Below are 19,093 nucleotides of genomic sequence, written 5' to 3' on the forward strand. Positions count from 1 at the left end.
TTACAAAAAAAAAAAAAAAAAAAAATCTTCCATTGCTAGTCTCACGTCATATTTTAGTAAGTAAATACAACCACATACTGTATATTTATTACGTTGCATTAAAAAGGCCAACAAGGAGGCGGAGAAGTGTTTTATGAGAAATGAAGCTGTATCCGAGAGTCTAAGTAGGTGGGCTTTCAATCCGCTTAGTTTAACCATCTCAAAGTCATAATCTGTTTGATCTACGATATATTCTGCATTACGCTGTCCATGAAAAACGAAATCTTCAGAACTCATCTTTTGCAATCACAATGACTCTTTCTATCAAGCTGTCTGCGTGCCTTCTTCAGGCCGTTTGCAGAGAGATGAGGGATGGATGTGGAGATCCTGCATTGATTATCAAGAGAATGTCTGCTGTGCTACGGGAAGGATATAGAGTATTAGCGTCCACAGAACATAAACACAGAGCCCCTCGGGGAAACCCCTTTGGGTGCACGTTTACATGCTCATCCCACAGTTAAGGACGCATAGGCACAAGCCTGCATGCCAGGCGGGAGTTATTTCGATTCATTTCGAATAAAATTTGGCCCCTCTCGTACAACAGAAATATGACATTGATTTGCCTTGGACAGCAAAATCTGTAATACGCCTTAGTAACATGTCAGAATAGGAAGCTTACCTTCTTTTCTTTTTCTGAGCTTTGGTGTCTGGTCTCATTGTCATTTCCTGATGTAAAACATGACATTATTGATTTTACTGAATGTCACAAATTGCAAGGATTCCACAGTATGCGAGAGAAGTCATTCAAAGCGTCAATAAAAAAAAGACCACAAGGAGCCTATCCCAGTCATCTTCGGGCAGTAGGCGGGGGGACACCCTGAACCGGTTGCCAGCCAATCGCAGGGCACACAGAGACGAACAACCATCCGTGCTCACACTCACACTTAGGGACAATTTAGAGTGCCATTAAAGAGTTAAGAGTAAACCACCATGGCTGTTTTCTATGTGATTGTTTCATAATCAACTTTGTTTTATATGATTCATCCTGATGATTGGAAGCTTCTTCATCAATTCTTCCAAGAGGTGGTTCGCTCACTTCCCTTTTTTGGCAAACCAAAGCCGAAACCTTTGTGGGCTTATATACAGAACTTTCCAAATTCCACGGGCGCTTGAATATCTCTCACCATAGAAGTAGACCTTCCGGAACCCCTCCACCTTGCGTCATTGTCTAGCAGGAGCGCCGGGCTGCACGACCGGCTGGAGGAGCGGCTCGGGATGGATTGAGGTGGGCTGTTGCTGGAGGTCTGCACAGCCTCATACAGGTTGTCCATTGAACCCTCCTGGTGCAATTTACACACGCACGCACGCACACACACACACACACACACACACACACACACACACACACTTAGCCATTTTCTAACAGACTCAAACGTCATGATAAGTGAACATATACAAAAACTAAATCTTTAAAAAAGTGGTGTTCATGCCTTTGGAGCCATTTTAATGTTTTTGTTTGTTTGTTGGGGGGGGGGGGTTCGCAACTCCACTCTAATTTATGAATGGACTTAATCTCATCTGTGTGCTCAATCCAACCGAGTTTCACAGCATGCGCATCAAGCAGCTTTTCGAGGTTACACATGTGGGAGGAGGGGTAGGCAGGGAGTCATTATGAATGATCAAGTAGTCATTTTATGGAGTGGAGCATACGCAGTGGAACCTCAAAAGTCCATTCGATTGTCATCATGAGGCTTCGACTTCTTGAACGTTTATCAATTGCAGACTCTCAGCTCACTGAGCATCCAAATTGTAAACTTCACGAGTGTGTTCTACTTGTTCTTTGGCTTTCTGTGTTTTTGTGATGTGTGTACCAGTGGCTGTACGGAGGCATGATGATCGCCATAGAATTGTAAATGCAACTTCTTGTGACATAAGAAATGGTATAGCAGCTCAGTCTACAAAGAGCCATACAATTACAGTGGTGGCTTGACGATTAAGTTGATTGTTTTACCTGCTCGTAACTCAAAACACTTAAATCTTTATGCATCTTTCACCACCGAAATGAGTAGCAATGCCATGATTCCGCTGCAGCCCCACATTGTGCTCACAAGCGGGGCTGTATAATGCAGAGATAGTGGCACAAATGAAGAAGCGTTTCACAATCGCTACGTCTCAGGAAACCACAGTAACATTAGTCATTCTTCGCAGAGGATAAAGAATACATGCCAATAAGTATTGTATTGTCCGCCAATGCATGTGACTGGACACTTCTTGTACACTGCAGAACATGAATCCCAGCAACGCCGATGGAAATGCTTGCAAACATCTTATTTACTTGCTATTATGAAGGTGTGAGTTGACCTCAAAAGTTGAGTAGTTTGACTTCACTTTATTTGTAATATGCAGTTGTTAACTTCTCCCATACTTAGTTTGGTACTCTGTAAATGGAGGAAAATTTAGAACAAGTTGTAGGTCGACCAGCGACACAGAACAGTGTGTTTGATGATGCAAGGTGACTGATGTCATCGTAACACAACACCAAGAGTCAAATTATATTGCAGAGGATTGGATGCTGTATGGATGTCGGGATATGAATGCTAATGCTGCTCCAAAGCTCTAATGTCGGAATGGATTGAAATGCCTCCGAAGAGCTTTGACTGTAGATTAAAAATATGTTTGGCTCGTTCACATCCCTTCCAGGAACATAACCAGTTTTCACCCCATCCCGTTTTATGACAAAGTCCTCAATATATTTCATCGTCACTCTGTGTCTGCTCTGTACATAACTCATTGTTATACGAGCGGAAAAGGTTTATCAATCCTCATTGTCTGTCTCAATTCGTATCCATTCACTGTCTCTTTAAAGCCAGTTTCTAATAATAATAGTGCACATGATGCGGAGTAATACAGAAGACAATCTAGCCAGAGGTTAGAGAGTAATCCTCATTACTGGTGCACAACCCCAACATCTGTGCACAGATGAGACCGGTCGCATGCAACATTAGGTACACCTGCACAATAGCGTGCTCGGCGTTTAACCGAGAGGATGGTGGTTTGAGCCCAACCAAGATGAAATACTTTTGCTATTGTGTGACTGTATGGGTTGCCTTATCACAGGGTGGGTCTTTTAAAAGACATATTGCTGTCAGAAGACCATTTGTTGATTGAACAACAATGTGTTGCCGTTTACGGTCCACTGCACAAGATTTATGTGTAGTCGAAGACACTTCTCTTGCAGGTACTGTAAAGAAGCCACATTCATTTTGACCAAAAAATTGGCCAGGGTGGATGTGTCTATTATTACGATTGTACAATCACATTTGGGGAATAATTGCCCAATTTTAATGCAACACTTGCTGCGCTCAAAAGCTATATCACGCACACACACACACACACATACACACACACACACACACACACACACACACACAAATGCAGTCATATGTTTCTTACCAACGAGAAGCAAAAGATGTTCATGTTGCGTCCTGATGACAGTGAAGCAGCAGAGCGAGCGTCACAGGCACAGCAACCCAACTCGATCTGAGTCCAGCCCGGGTGGCCGGCTGCTGTCTTGTCAGATTAATACCACAGTGAAATCCCTCCTCTAATCCAATAGAAAAGATTGGACCACCATTACTCTAGCTAGCAGATGAGGCACAATTTGACAACACACCCACCCGCCGCTCATGCAACTGAATTTTCTATGCTTACGCCCCCCCCCCCAAAAAAAAGCTCTTTCTCGTGCTCTTTTTCACCAAAAGGCTATTCACTTAGGATCCAAGTAAGTCACTCTTGGACCAATACGTTCTTCATCAAATAGCCACTTGTTAATTTTTTTAAACACTTAATATTACTTGGGGCGTTCATTTCTAAACACAATACATACTTGATGATATTGTACTCATTCTGCAGAAAAGACGTGAAAAAATAAGTGGGCAGCATATGTTTAGTCATTAATATTTAAATACTAAAATTAAATAAGATGTCACATAGCTAAAGAAGCAAAACAGTTCTTAATAAATTAAATGATTTCAATATTCGTAACTATTATGTATGTATATTATATGGTATGCATTGTAAATGGATTAATCTCTTCTCAATGTTCACATTGAATTACATTTTATTAGATAACGTGCAAATTGTTTGTTAATACTAAATTTTTTTTTTGTACTCATTACTAAACTAAATTATAACAGCGCATCGACAAACACTGTTTATTATTAAATATTTCAGTGTTTATTTTATTTATTTATTTATTTTCATTTTAAATATGTGTTGGCGCATTCTGTCTTCAGTGTGAGCAGATGGTGTGTTCCAAGACTAGATGTGGTGGAAAAACATGATGCCAGTCAAAGACTGTGCACTTCTGTGAGTGTTGTTACAGTTTTGTTTTTTACGTAGACCTCACTAAGATGATCACACATTTCCAGAAATCAGAAAATGGTGGATGTATTTTTGTCCATCTTGAGGGCATCTCCCCACTTGTACTAATAAGAAGCACTTTTCACATGTGGAGCAAAGCTTCCTCCTCCACAGCTGGCCATTAATCCATCCACCCTTCACCTCTCCAGTCTGAGCTGATCTAATGAGGAGAAGAAGCAGCTGGACAGATTAACACATGTAACCCATATTTGCATGCCCCCCCCCCCCACACACACACACACACACGGATGGGATGATGTGACACATTGACGTGAAGTGTAAATCCACTCTGCATATTAAAATCAACACGGAGGTCAGTTAGTATGTCATCTGAGGTCATTTATGGGCATGAATAGATCTTGACCATGAGAGTGACACGGTTACTATGGAAGTGTCCTGAGTAAACTTCTGAATTCAATAAACATAGACATATTACATTGCGGTTGTTACTTCACACTGACGTTAATCCTGTGTTGGTATCTTGGTATACAATACCATACCTGCTTGGCATAAATTGCACCTGCTTCTCCTCAGTTGTGTAGATTTCAGTTTCACAAGCGCGATACAGTCCACTGAAAAAGTTATTCTGTTTGTGACCAACAGGTGGCACTGGAGGGCTGATCATCTTAACATAAAAAGTATGTATGTACTGTAACCCACTTTATGTGTGACTCATATACTAATATTTCACTACATGACAGTTTTATTTGTAAAAGTTTGACTGTTTTATTAGGAGAAATAATGAATACTTCTTGATATTAATAAGAAAAGTTTCACGTTTGTTATACATTCAAAACGGTACAAAATCAAAATTAAAGTACTAAGATGCCAGACTTGTTTTCTCGTGGCTGGCTTCGGCTGCTGACTGCCTGTGGACAACAAATAGATGTTAGCCGAGCATCCAGTGGTCGTAAGTGGTGATGAAAGTATTAGCAGCACGTACTGGGAGCCTTCAAACTTTCTCTCGCGATAAGCGGTGCCATTCTTCATGATGTAGAGTAGGATCATGTCACACAAGAACACTCCCTGGTCAATCAAAATTAGCATTGTGTCATGCATCTAAAAAAAATCAATGAGAAAAAAAAATGACAATAAAAGATAGCTGCTACTTACCGCGCCCATTAAAGCTAACCCTGAACCGACACTGATGGCTGTAGGGACGATATTGAACATTCCAGCCTAAGAACAACGGAAGAATATATTAATTCACTCTTTTTTCTTACAATTACATCTTTTTATTACATTCAGATTGGTTTAGTTCTATTTGTCAAATGTATGGTGTTATTTATTCACTTGTAAGGTCTATTCAGAAGAACGACATGTTACAGTATTTTCCTTTTTGAACAAGTAACTTGCAAAACTTTACTTCAAAATTGAAATTAAACAAAATGTTAAACATGCGAAAATGTAACGAGCAGAAAAACTTGCTTGCCAAGAAATATTAATATCAAAACGATGTATTTGGAACGTGAAAATATTAATCTGAATTTTTAAAAGTCACTGCTTTTTGGGAGACGGTTTTAGCATTAAAAAACAAAAACGAATTGACTTTTGTTAACAGGTTACACAAAGTTGTATTTTCTTTGTGAAACACACTTCAAACAAACCTCATTTGTTTAATTAACTTGATGCGTCTTTTTTTATACTTTTTTTGTGATTGTAATGAATATCATACTGCCAAACAGGACAACAACTTCAGCATGGGGAAGTTCATACCTGTACATAGAAATAATGTATAGCCATTTCATGCATGTGTGTGACACAAACACATTTTGCTTACCCTCCCATTCACCATGATGTTAAATCGAATTCCATAGACTTTGTATAGCGATCGATAACTCACACCTGCTGAGTTTTTATAATAGCGAGTGTGTCTGTTTGAAAGTAGGAATCATACAATTAGCAAACATTGAAATGCACGAGGATCACTTTCTCTTGAATTGCAAATAACCTAAAGTTGAATCCCATTGCAATGTTCTTGTTGGAGGCGGCGATGTCCTGGCGGCTAAATTGGTACTGCGGGTGACACTCGGAGTAACCCTTGTCAAGGTCACAGTCCCACTGGATCTGGATGCCGATGGAGCCACCCTTGTGCAAAACAATACCTCGATTTATTGGCGGACCTGATAATATGACCTATGAAAAATGATAACACGAACAAATGTTGCCATGTCAGTGAAACTGTATCCTGCTCGCGCGGTGATGTCTCCCAGGCGAAAGATGGGGCAGTAAGGATGGAGCTTTTCATCATATCTGCATTTCAGGTAGGACACATCAGTTGTCTCCAGAATGTTGGACCTCAGGAGCACAAAGACAGCACAGTGGTTCCGTGTTGTTCACTTTCGGATGCTTTTGTGTTCATTGCGACTGATGAACTTACTTTGAAAATTTGAATTTGGGAAATTGGATGAAATTCTTGATGTAGATGGTGAAGTTTTCGGCGCTCGACAGCAGCGACCTGTTACAAAAGACAACGGCACCGCCATGCAAACTGTGCTCAATTTTTTGGTTTATGTATCTTCGTTTGAATGCGTGAAGGAGATTCCATCCAATGGAGCGAACTGAAACTAAACCAACAAAACATGGCTCCTTACTGCCGTTGATACTTTCTTTCAACAGGACACCAGCCAAAAATTTCACAGGTTCCAGTAGAGTTTTCATCCTTGCGTAAGCATCGTCCACTCATGATTCCTTTGACCCAAAAAAAACAGAAAAATTTAACTTGCTACGGTACTACTACATCCAAAGGCCAGCGAACCCTGAGTTTGTACAATTCAAATAACTTTTCATACAACTTCTCATAACTGGAGTTGATGTGTATTTTCTTGAATGAACTGTATGCTACTTCTACAATAATTTGCTTGGTGACTAATAATGAGTGTTGAACCATAACACTAAGGAATATCCTACCATGGCCAGACACCACAAGCTTGTCCTCTTCGCAATCCTTGTCTTCCTGACAGAGTCCATCCAGCACCTTGGGGCTCTAGGGGAACAAACACAACAAACACAAAGACTCATTAAACCGCTTCAGTTAATAAGAAGCCCTCCACTTCACTCACTGGACTTTGTCGCTTTTGTTCTCATTTTAATGTAGAGAAAAACAACATTTTATAAATGTGAACGCTGAACACACATTCTTTATGGTTGGTTTATGTCCAGTACTATGTTAAGGCAATACTGTACATGATAAATTCAAGTCTGGGTTGCAAAATGTGATTCTTGATCCAAACTTTCAAACAATTCAAAGAAACTCCACTTTGGAGCGCCGGCGTGACTTTACCCTGGCAAATGTGCCACACCACTTTGTGTAAAAGCAATTTGATTTATAAGGACAGACCTAAGTAAGCAGACACAAATGTACACAAGAGCAGTGACTGTGTGACGCTGGTACATGTTGGTTGTTTTTCTTGGCTGCTGCCAGGGTGACGGCAGCGGGTGTGCATACCAAGAACCTTTTACAAATATGTAGCTCAACATTAAACCAACGGGACTGAGGGTGAGCAACATTAAGAGCAAGTTTTTTTTTGTTTTTTATAAGGACTAAAATTATGCTACAAAAGTACTGTATTCTTAATTATCAAATGCTCTGTTGGGTGGATGAAGGAACAAAGCAAGCCTTATTTGGCCCATGGACCAGACTTTGAGTGTCCAGCGAGTGTATATGGCAGCATCACACTCAAGGCCGTCCAGAATAGTTTCCACAGGGTCAGACGTCAAGAGAGCAAATAAAGCAGATTGAAAGTCAACACTCTTGAAACAGCTCGGCACGTGCGCGAGCTGTAAAGAGTTATGGAGAAAGTACACGGTGACTTCCTGCTATGTTGACTTTCATTGGCTAAATGAAGTCAATGGAGGCACGAGAATCAGGAAAGACAGACATTCCATTGATTCTCTATACCGCTTATCCTCATTGTGTTCCTTACCTGCCCCACAGTTTTTTTCCCCTCTGTCCAAGTCAAGGAAAAAAAGTGAACTATTCATACCTCAGCACAGTATCCCAGCTTCTGATTGGGGGTCTCGAGGAAATTAGTGACAACAAAAAGAACAGCTTCACCCTGCGTGCAGAGAGCAATTTAGATCATCAAAACTAGGATGTTTAACAAGGACGTCCCTGTTCGTTTCAGGCCTAAACTGTCGGTAAACTGTTATTTATGGTCACCTTAATTCCTCCTGCCTGAGTGTGCATGTGTTTTCACCTGCGGTGGGATGACATAGTCTTCTGGCCCCCAGATCAGCAAACCCGACTCGGTGGTGTTGGTCACTGAGACCCCCTTTAGTTTAGTGATCACTATGCTCTGGATGGCCTCGTCTTTCTCCTGGTAGCCCTTCTTGCTTAAGAAAACCCACCTGGGGTCGGGGAGAAAAATTCAAATGCTGTAATTGCATTTGAATTGAAACTCCAGCAACTCCCCGCGACCCTGTTCAGAATAAGTGGCATTGAAATGGCTACGTGGGTGGATGGACAAGATAGCCATACAGATGTATTGTGCTTGCCCTCATTATGGTTGCAGGCGAGGTGGAGTCTATCCTGGCTGAGAGAGGCAGGGTACACGTTGGCCAATCAGAGGGGCACCGAGAGGCAAGCATTCACACCTTCAGAAATTTAAAGTCGTCAATTTATATCACATGTATGCCTTTTGGAATGTGGGAGAAAACCGGCGTATGCAAACTCCATGAAGGAGAGTCGCACACAGATATCTGTCTCTAAATAAGAAAACATGTTTATAATTAAGCGGAGGACTGTCAGAGCGTGAGGGCGGCCCACATGCGGCCCGCGGGCCGCCAGTTGCACATCAGGTTTAGCCATAAGGAATCAGAACGTTATGGCCCACCCGTATGAGACAGACATGCAATACCAGACAAAACTAGACAAGTGTCTCACTTACCCTATAATGTAACCGATGATAAATAACTGGATGAGTCTGTACAATCCCAACTTTTTTATTTTTGGCCACGATGTATTTTTCCGTTTTGTAGTCCAAAAAAGATAAAAGTCGTCCTTTACACCCACTCGCGGCCATCCTGCGAACGTTCGGTCAGACGTCGTCACGTTATGTGTCGGAGTGGCCGCCCCTCAGAAATCAACAACTCCCCCCCCCCCCCCCCCCCTCAAACCCTTGCCTCATCTCTGCGCCCTCGGCTTTGAAGAGCCAACTGTTGTCACCCGTGGCCATCCTTCCTAACCATCCACCGCCTGCCCTATACTGTCTTGTGCTTTTGTGCTATTTCATATTTTGGAGAGGAGGAGAGATGCGGGGTATCTTTATTATTGTTTAATAATTTCCTCGCCGGGAAATAAAGGCATGTCTTCACGAACTCAGTATATATCACGTTGTGTTAGATCAAGTTATTTCGAATAAATACATTTCTGTCAAAACAAATCAAGAGATCTATATAGACTTTATATGTGTAATCATGTAAATTAAATAATGTTTTTCCATTCACGGTCTGTGTATCCATGCGATTTGCCGTTGTCGAGAGACGTCAGAAGCCGGTCGGTGAGCTGGCTGTTTCCGGTTGGGGGCGGGAGGGTTGGTCACGTGTCTACAGCTCGACCAATAGGAAAACAGAAAGGAATTATTTGCGGAAGTAAGTATGAGCGTGTCGTTTACGAACTGCAGGATACATTGTGAATACCATCATGATTTAGGCCGGTTATAGTAGTTCCCGATATAGTTTTTTTTTATTGTTATTATTAAATTTTGTATTACTTCTTGGAACAACTTTCGGACTAGTTATGTCCAAATCGACGGCGAAATACCGGAAAGACAACCAGTCATTACAGTTGCCAATCTACAAGCATAAAGCTAAACTGGTACAGGCTGTGAAGGAGAGCACTTTCTTGGTGGTTACCGGTGAGACTGGCAGCGGGAAAACGACGCAGCTTCCACAGTATTTGTGCCAAGCAGGTAAACCACTTGCTGTTACTGTTACTGTGAGTGTAATCATTGTGTATTGAAGTCTCTTATATGCACACCAGTTTAGTTTGTGTGGTGTATGATTGTCATGTTTCGTCGGCAGGTTTTTGTAAAAATGGCAAAATTTGCATCACCCAGCCCCGCCGTGTGGCTGCCATCACGGTGGCTCAAAGGGTTGCCCATGAGATGCAGTGCACTCTGGGAAGAGAGGTGGGCTACCAGGTGCGCTTTGACGACTGCACGACGCAGGTGAGCGGGCATCACCGAGCCACACCTTGCACACGGTGTTGCGAGGCAAAGCGATGTGATGTTCGCATTTGATTGATACAGGACACGGAGTTGAAATACATGACGGATGGCTGCTTGCTCAGAGAGGTCCTGGCAGACCCTGGACTTTCTCACTACAGTGTTGTAGTCTTGGATGAGGTCCACGAACGAAGCCTGAACACTGTGAGTTTCCACATCCGCTCGAGCAATGAAGGAGATGTAGTACCACCATGAAATTCAAGACTGAAATTAAAAAAAAAAAATGCAAATAAAGTGATAATTTTAAGGAGTGAATTTCATTATTGTCATAAAACCGTAACACAGTGATGTGCTTTATTATTATGAACTCTAACTAAGCGATAGCAATCGTCATTGTAACACGAGCATACAATTATGCTTGTAATATTATACTATGCCTTTTTTGGTATTGCTTGTTGCATGATTTTATTCTCAAGAAAATACCAAAGATGGGCATTTGACCCTTTTTTGTATTACTTAATACTAATTATTCTCATAGTATTTGATTTTGTTGTTGTTCCTGTGGTCTGAATACCCCTTCATATTCTACTCAGCTTGGCTGTATCTATGACTGTTTTGAGGTTTTAATTGATGCACACGCTGAGCTAGAGTTTCTTTTTCATTGCAGGATATCCTCCTGGGTTTGCTGAAAAAAGTATTTTCGAATCCGACTGAAGCTATGAAGGGCCGAGCTTTCCCACTAAAGGTGGTGGTGATGTCCGCCACCATGGAAACAGACAAACTTTCCGCCTTTCTAGGTGACTGCCCGGTATTTGCTATCCCTGGAAGGACTTTTCCTGTCACGTGTACGTTGGGCACTGCCGTGGGACCTAAAGACCTACAGAGCACGGGTTATGTGAAAGAGGTACACCGCTGAACTTTCAGTGAAACAAAATGTTAGTATTTTGCCAATCTTGTGGAGCTGTTGCTAAAATAGAAACACTTGTTGGATTGAGTTTTGTTGAACTTTTTAAAACTTTTTTTTTTTTTTTTTTGAAGATCAGGATTACTGATGAAACTCTTTGTTGCTCTGCAGGTTGTCTCTCTGGCTCTGGATGTTCACACTAGTGAGAAGGCTGGCGACATTCTGGTGTTTTTAACAGGTCAGATCCAGTCGTCGCTTGACGTATGAATCAGAAGCTCGTTGACATCAAACTGCGGTGATCTATCCATGTTTGACAGGTCAGTTGGAGATCGAGCGGGCGTGCGATTTGCTGTTTGAGAAAGCGGAGTCGATAGACTACCGCTATGATGTACAGGACAAAACAGTGGATGGACTACTTATTTTACCCCTCTATGGTTCCATGCCAACCGGTAAATACATGCAACAGCCATCATGCACTTTGTTTCATTCACGATATGGAATATATTATATTCTTGTGTAAATACAGTGGCACCTTGAATGACATATTTTCTGTGTTTTTTTTGCTTTGGAGTTGATTTTTACAATTTTTTTCATGGTCCGACATTTTGCCTTTTTGGGTGGTAGCCCTCTGGCACTGGCCCTGTATATCATGATAGAATAGGATAGGTTTCAATTATTTCAGATTAAGCGTTTTCATACTGTATTATTCTCATTTTAATCCTCCTCTCAGAGCAACAGCGGCAGATCTTCCAGCCTCCTCCTCCGGGAATAAGGAAGTGTGTGGTGGCCACCAACATCGCTGCCACATCTCTCACCATCAATGGCATCAAGTGAGCATGTTGCTTTTATGCATCTGTCACTGTCGCGAGCAAAGTAAGATGCCATTTCATTTGCCGGGTTGTGTTTTCAGGTACATCATAGACAGCGGCTTTGTGAAGCAACTCAACCATAACTCCAGGGTGGGCATGGACATTTTAGAAGTGGTACCCATTTCAAAGTGAGTCCTATCTTTTTCTTTTGCCGGCAACAGCAGATTAATTGACTTGGTGATTTCCTGCCGTTAGGAGTGAAGCTCTGCAGCGAGCAGGCCGGGCTGGAAGAACCTCAGCGGGGAAGTGTTTCCGCATCTACACCAAGGAATTCTGGGAGGAATGCATGCCCGAATATACAATTCCAGAGATCCAGAGGACGAGTTTGACTGCAGTGGTCCTCACTCTCAAGTGCCTGGGTGTACATGATGTCATTAGGTACACCTAATGTGCATTTCTACGTTATACTAATTTCAAAACAAATTGTGGAAATCCTGTATTTATTTATTTAACACCATCACTGCGGTCTCACCATTTGCTAACATGTCACAGGTTACATTGTTTAGCAGTGGTCTTTTCTTTCCAAGGTTTCCCTATCTGGACCCTCCAGAAGAGAGGTTTATCCTGGAGGCACTGAAACAGCTCTACCAGTTTGATGCTATCGACAGGTTTGGTGGTGCGCTCTTTGCCTTTTTGGGTATTGTTAACACAACAGTGCTAGCAGTCACAAGGGGCATGTTGTCTGCCAGGAGAGGTCGAGTGACTCGCCTGGGGGAGCTAATGGTGGAGTTCCCCCTGCAGCCCGGCCTCACCAGGGCCCTGCTCAAAGCTGCCTCGCACGGCTGCCAGGATCTGCTTCTCTCCGTGGCCGCCATGTTGTCTGTCGAGAACATCTTCATCCGGCCTGGTATTGTTACTCGGCATCACATGCCAACATTATGATGAAACCCAACCATAAAAATGAGTGCTTTAAAAATACTAAAGGGGGGCGAATTTCCACTATTCACGGAAGACAGGGGCAGAGCCTTGTAGTGAAAAGCAAAATTCTGCATGTAAGTGATCCCCCATCCAAAAGGTTTAGATTGTACTTTATTTGCTGATAAGCCGGCCAATTTGTATTTTTATCCAAATGAAGCTCCTCAACTTATTTCAGCAGGAGCCAACCCCTTGTTTTTCCCCACGGAAAACGCTTTTGAGCTTTGACTTGAATGTGCCTACTTCATCTCTCATCCAGGCCACCCTGACAAGCAGAAAGAGGCAGATCAGAGTCACAGAGCACTGGCGGCCAATAGCGGCGGCGTAAATGACTTCGGTACACTTCTGAGTGTGTTTCAGCAGTGTAAATCCAGGTACTGGTCATACATCCTTTGTTTTAGCCGTCTAGGTCTATTTTTCTTACTCTCTCTTGTTTTACGCAGTGAAAGACCGTCAGCGTGGTGCAAGGATAATTGGATCCACTGGAGGGCGCTCAAGTCTGCCTTTAGTGTCGAGACTCAGCTCCGTGACATTCTCCTCCGTTTGCAACAAGTGCTGTCCCGCACTTATTATCGGTAGCTATGGTAACTCGTGCTGCTTGTTACCTTATATTAATCTTGTGTTTATTATTCCAGAGGAGAGATTTCCCAGTGGAGAAATTCGATGGCAATAAGAACGAACTCTTTAGACGGTGTCTGTGCACAGGATACTTCACCAATGTTGCCAGAAGGTAATATAAAGATTTATAAAATTTCCCATTGAGGTCAATTATATTTTTTAATCATTTATTCCAAAGCCCCAAACTTTGGACACTGTAAAAAAAACGTAATGTAACCATATTAATTCTAATACCAGGACATTATTGACTTTTCCCCTTGTCATCACACTACACAAGTAAACAAACCTTGTCAAGGCAAAGTGTAAATGGCTTGAATGACATTGTCTTTTTTTCTCTATTGCCAAAGCTTAAATGTGTCAAGTGTCAGTCATATAGAAGACGTTACTTAAAGCTAAATTGCTTGGAAGTGAGACGGAACACTCGCTGTAATTTACATGTCAATATGTGAATTGATGGGGGCGGAAATTGAGATGGTGGAAATTCAAATATCCCTGTTGCTCACTGAGGAACTGGCTAATAAATGGAATGTTCTGTTGCTTGGATTAAGCGGCGTGCAAAGGAGTGTGTTGTATTAAATTATGTTGAGCAGTACACAGTATACTGCAATTGAGACTTTTTTCCATGACCTTGCCTAGATCTGTTGGAAAGGTATTTTGCACAATGGATGGTCATGGGTCTATGGTTCACATTCATCCATCATCATCGGTAAGATTATTAAAATTCTCTTTCGTACCACCATCTCTATTCAGCCTCCCTTTATCTACGGTAAATGATCCCTTCTCTGTCCTTTTGGTTCTCAGTTGTTCGACAAGGAGATGGAGCTGGATTGGATTCTCTTTCACGACGTGTTGGTGACATCACGGGTGTACGTCAGGACAGTATGTCCCATCCGATATGAGTGGGTGAAAGATCTTCTGCCCAAATTGCACGAGGTGGACGTTTATGAACTAAGCAGCGTGGCGCGAGAAGAAGTCACCGATGAGGAGGTGACCAAGTGGGAGACGAGGGAGGCTGCCAAAAGACAATCAGGTCTTTAGGATCATTTTTTTAAGATGACTGTATTTTAGGGAATGGCCACTTTCTTGCACATGTTGAGTGTTGGTGTGATCTATTTTCTTTCAGAGATTTCTGCTGAGGATGCCTTGAAGAAAGTGGAGAAGCGAAACAATGAAAATAGCGTCAGTGAGGCACGCGCTCGCTATCTTCAGCGGAAACTGCAAAGACAACAGAATAAAGTTGTTTGAGATTGCGCTTGTCTTACTTAGTGAGGAGAAAGTAGGAGTGTATTGCCGGTAGTAGGATCTAAAATAATTGCCAAAACAGGTTGCCATATGCATGGATGTAATGGACCTGATTCACGGTGTCCAGTTATGTTTTCTTTTTAAATAACATACTGACAATAAATATTTTTGATACATTTTTAATAAAGCTTCTATCTATCCGTCCCTTTCACTTTGTGATGTGCCTGTTTTTTCACCAGGGTATAAACAAGAGATGGACTATAAAATGTTCAAAAACAAATTTATTTTGAACAAAGGAAATATGGAGGAACCTGCTTTTCATTTGGCAGCAATCAAAATAAGCATAATTATAATAAAAAACTGCCTTAAGGAAAGTTAGTAGACATTCAGAACTGCCCTAAAGATGGCTTCATCAATATGCAAAGGAAGTACACTGAAATATTGCAGAAATATCGTACAGTAGAGGGATGTGTGTACAGTGAGTGCCCAGTGATATGTTCACGCTCCTTCAAGCTGTTTGCCACTCCCATCTTCAGTTTACAGTCAAACCTGACACAAAACAAAGAGAATTGAATATTATTTATTTCAAACAACCGGCCTGAAGCCTTAAAATGGCCCGCTGACTTGTGAATGTCACATGAGTACAGCTGTACTTGGTTCATCCAGGTGCTCACTTGGTCATGGTCTATGTACGTCACGTCCGCCTGGAGTGCCTGCGCGGCTCCTGTGTTGCCTATTTGCCTGCCTGCTCGACAAGGAGGGGGCCGCGTCACGGAGCGGAGGACTTTCTCGCAGAGGAGCTGTGAGCAGCAGACACGCTCACCTCACTAAACCAACAGAGACGGGCGGTTTAATATGTCCACGAGTTGAACATTATTTATAGCTGTCTTTCGACGCTCTCCAGTCCATCGTGTCGCGGTCCGGAGGACTTACGCTCTCTCTCTCTCTCTCTCTCTCTCTCTCTCTCTCTCTCTCTCTCTCGCCCCCAAAACAGCGTGCTTGGTAGTAATAATAGAACGCTGGGACGAGTGAGGTGACTAGCTCTTGTGCTAACTAGCTGCTCGCTCGATGGTTAGCTGCTTTGTTTGTGAGTAAATGTCACGCTCGCCGTCCCCCGAAAATGTGTGGTGAACGACCAGGCCTGCTCTGGTGGGGAAAATAGTTTCACCATGGGGAGCAATTATCCGCTTTCTGGACGCCGAGCGACACTGTTCGCTGACCCGTGCTAGCTTAGCTCGTAGCATCCACGCTAAACGGATGAGGACGTGTTATGGGACTGTTATCATGCGGCGTGCTTTTTCACCGAGTTCATTACAGCACCACTGACTCGCGTAGTCGTAGAAGTACACTCCGTACCCTTCGGACGGTTTCCAGAATGACCGATTACTGTATTATAACTGCTGCTTTTCGTCAAATCTTGTTTTGTCACGAAGACGGCAAAAGTTTTTGATGTGCTCCATATGTTTAATAACGTAAAAACACGTAGTATTTGACCACATTAGAGCTGAGTGAAATTGCCTTATAATAAAATCTCCCACAATGACGCTATTCGAAACGAAAGTTTTGTTCTTTAGTACACGCCCCAAAAATGGCATTTGCTTAGTTTTTAAGCCTCAAAAATGAACTTTGATGAACTTTCAGAGAAATATGAGAAATACATATTTTTGTTTTACCGTTTATATAAATGGTCTTATTCATCCACAACGCTCATTTTATAAAAATGTACATAAACCATGTTCTCAAATTTAACAATCTTTGGAATTTCCTTAAAAAAAAAAAATGAAACATTGAACAAACAGCTCCAAGTCCTCCATGATCTTTACCGGTAATATAAATGGTCTTATTCATCCACACCGCTCATTTTTATAAAAATGGACATGAACCATGTTCTTAAATTTAACAATCTTTGGAATTTCCTTTAAAAAAAAAGAAACATTGAACAAACAGCTCCAAGTCCTCCATGATAAATAAATTCAGGAGAACTGCTCACATTTGGACAATTTAATGGCCAGCCAACTCTACATTCTCATTTGCCGGCGCCCGGCATTTTAAAGCCGTGCACACCCAAAGTTGCAGATACTACAGTAGAAAGTGACGATGACAACACAAAGTGGACAAAAATACATCTCACGTGCACATTCTGTTTAATGTACCGGTAAATTCAAAATAGGGAGCGACCAATACGTTTGGGGTTCCCCCCCACCCAGGACAGATCACAATTTGTAATGATGGAGGCAGTAAGTGGACAAAAATACGTCTCACGTGCACATTCTGTTTAATGTAAATTCAAAATAGGGAGCGACCAATACGTTTGGGCCCCCCCCCAGGACAGATCACAATTTGTAATGATGGAGGCAGATGACTGATATTTGGAGCCAATATTCACATATTGATTCATTGCACAAAAAAAAAATAAAAGAAAATAGTTGAAAAAAAAGATTTGTCAAAATTTTGAATAATACAAACTCCAACACTGTTTGAATGTCTTGAAGTATGTTTATTAAATAGCTTTTCAGATTTACAGCGTGTTTGTTTTTTTTTTCTACTTTTTATCTTAGGCAAAAGACATCTTTGTTTTCCATTTCTAACAGGAACTTCAAAAAGGAGCTCCCGGGGTTTGAATGTCTTGAAGTATGTTTATTAAACAGATTTTCAGATTTACAGCATGTTTGTTTTTTTCTTTTTATCTTAGGCAAAAGACATCTTTGTTTTTCATTTCTAACAGGAACTTCAAAAAGGAGCTCCCGGGCTCGGCACCATGTCTTGAAGTTAAATCAAAACCTGGTCTATCCCTCAGGCAAAAAACATTTTTATTCAGTTGATTAATCGGTGCAGCAATCTGTAGAACACTGAATTCTTAAAATATTTGATAGCTGCAGTCCTGCAGTTAGACAGTTAAGGCAAGGCAGCCTCTGTCTTGGATGTATGTATGTCATATTTGCGGCTTGGAAGCACATAAATATGAATAAAGATGACTTGACATACTTGGGTCAAAGGGTCAGAAGTTTCCAGCATGTTGATAAATCAAGTAGTACATATTTGTGCACCTTGTCAGGCGAACTTCTTTCATGTCATACGGAAAACAATGTGAAAACTGCCGTCCGTTTCTTAGCAGGAATAAATGTACTAAATTGGCAACACTGACTGACTGTGCGTTTTTAAATTACAGTAGCTCCATTCTGCCCTTAGCCATGTTGTTGCTCTCAATGGGAACGCGCTTTGAACGAGAGCAACGGGAAAAAAAAATTCTGTTTTTAAAAAATGTCAAACTCGAATTAATCAATGACATTGATTAAACACCCAGCTCAGCCCTAACCTACATTTTACCTTTGACCTAATTGAGTGGGAAATACACTATGATCATTGTGGCAGACACTAATCGGACGCCAGTGACATTACATTTGATCTCTTCCTGGCACTGCTTTAATAATATTCGTATCTACTATTTATAACTTGACACGAAGGAAAAAAATGTTGATGAGGTATCACTGGTGAGCACTTTCCCATCGTGTTGTCATAAATGTCAGATGGTCAGATAGGAAGTAGATGACGTGCACACTTCAGCACTTTTCTGTGTTGTGGGCTGGTGGTGGAACGAGCCATGGTAAAGACATGATTGCAGTACAGTAGTTGTGGAGAGCCTTCCGGCGCAATTCACAGAAAGTGTCCTTTGTGCTGGCAATCAGATTTGCTTTATGTGTTCACATACGCCTTCCCCGGCCGAACGTTAACTCGTTTTACCGCAGCCCGACCCATAGAATTAGCCGCACACATTTAGTGTGTACCTCTGTTACTGTTTCGTGTTGATCGGCGGTACCTGATGTTATCGTTTCGTAGCGCATTATATGTCACAGTTGTGGCCATTGAGCAGTTTGTACTTTTTGTATTGGCTCTGGAACATCATTGAGCTGGCATTGTAGCATTGCTAGCTGATGCCATACAGACACTAAACTCGAATGACGAAGTGTTCGACTTAA

The 19,093-nt window shown here is 41.8% G+C and overlaps 2 protein-coding genes and 1 long non-coding RNA gene across 5 annotated transcripts; 1 reads left to right on the forward strand and 2 right to left on the reverse strand.

The window, feature by feature from the left end:
* Nucleotides 1–669: 669 nt before the first annotated feature.
* LOC109526225 (uncharacterized) lies at nt 670–3,582 on the reverse strand. The gene is made up of 3 exons (XR_002170289.1): nt 3,433–3,582; nt 1,164–1,319; nt 670–705 (listed from the first exon to the last, which is right to left on the reverse strand). It is a non-coding gene; the product is annotated as an uncharacterized LOC109526225 (long non-coding RNA).
* A 1,133-nt stretch (nt 3,583–4,715) lies between these two features.
* On the reverse strand, nt 4,716–9,495 carry LOC109526227 (P2X purinoceptor 5-like). Its single transcript, XM_019887380.1, is given in 13 exon segments — nt 4,716–5,270; nt 5,345–5,427; nt 5,515–5,580; nt 6,182–6,275; nt 6,353–6,489; nt 6,561–6,699; nt 6,782–6,859; nt 6,996–7,092; nt 7,312–7,387; nt 8,388–8,459; nt 8,601–8,751; nt 9,291–9,332; nt 9,334–9,495. Coding segments are annotated over 13 exon segments (1,176 nt in total). The 5' UTR covers nt 9,426–9,495; the 3' UTR covers nt 4,716–5,221.
* Nucleotides 9,496–9,979: 484 nt separating this feature from the next.
* dhx40 (DEAH (Asp-Glu-Ala-His) box polypeptide 40) lies at nt 9,980–15,292 on the forward strand. Of its 3 annotated transcripts, XM_019887382.1 has the most exons (17): nt 9,981–10,313; nt 10,426–10,571; nt 10,653–10,772; nt 11,236–11,472; nt 11,644–11,710; nt 11,790–11,921; nt 12,203–12,302; nt 12,383–12,469; nt 12,537–12,719; nt 12,869–12,949; nt 13,031–13,188; nt 13,516–13,630; nt 13,700–13,808; nt 13,892–13,986; nt 14,511–14,580; nt 14,676–14,904; nt 14,998–15,292. In XM_019887382.1, the coding sequence occupies exons 1-17, from the start codon at nt 10,142–10,144 to the stop codon at nt 15,117–15,119; spliced, it is 2,223 nt and encodes a 740-aa protein (XP_019742941.1). In that variant the 5' UTR covers nt 9,981–10,141; the 3' UTR covers nt 15,120–15,292. The 3 variants fall into 3 exon arrangements, with proteins under 3 accessions (XP_019742940.1, XP_019742941.1, XP_019742942.1); XM_019887381.1 differs by having other exon boundaries at nt 9,980–10,313; nt 12,869–13,188; XM_019887383.1 differs by lacking the exon at nt 9,981–10,313 and adding an exon at nt 10,317–10,339 and having other exon boundaries at nt 12,869–13,188.
* The last annotated feature ends 3,801 nt before the right edge of the window (nt 15,293–19,093 follow it).

Source organism: Hippocampus comes, unplaced genomic scaffold (genome assembly GCF_001891065.2).
Source record: "Hippocampus comes isolate QL1 unplaced genomic scaffold, H_comes_QL1_v1.1 scaffold194, whole genome shotgun sequence".
Taxonomy (NCBI): domain Eukaryota; kingdom Metazoa; phylum Chordata; class Actinopteri; order Syngnathiformes; family Syngnathidae; genus Hippocampus; species Hippocampus comes.

What these genes read in the sequence shown, in the direction of transcription:
- dhx40 (XM_019887381.1), top strand. Translation starts at nt 10,142, where the DNA reads ATGTCCAAATCGACGGCGAAATACCGGAAAGACAACCAGTCATTACAG. An exon ending in TTTCAGCAGTGTAAATCCAG is followed by an intron (nt 13,631 to 13,699) that starts GTACTGGTCATA and finishes TGTTTTACGCAG; the next exon opens with TGAAAGACCGTCAGCGTGGT. An exon ending in GGCTGCCAAAAGACAATCAG is followed by an intron (nt 14,905 to 14,997) that starts GTCTTTAGGATC and finishes ATTTTCTTTCAG; the next exon opens with AGATTTCTGCTGAGGATGCC.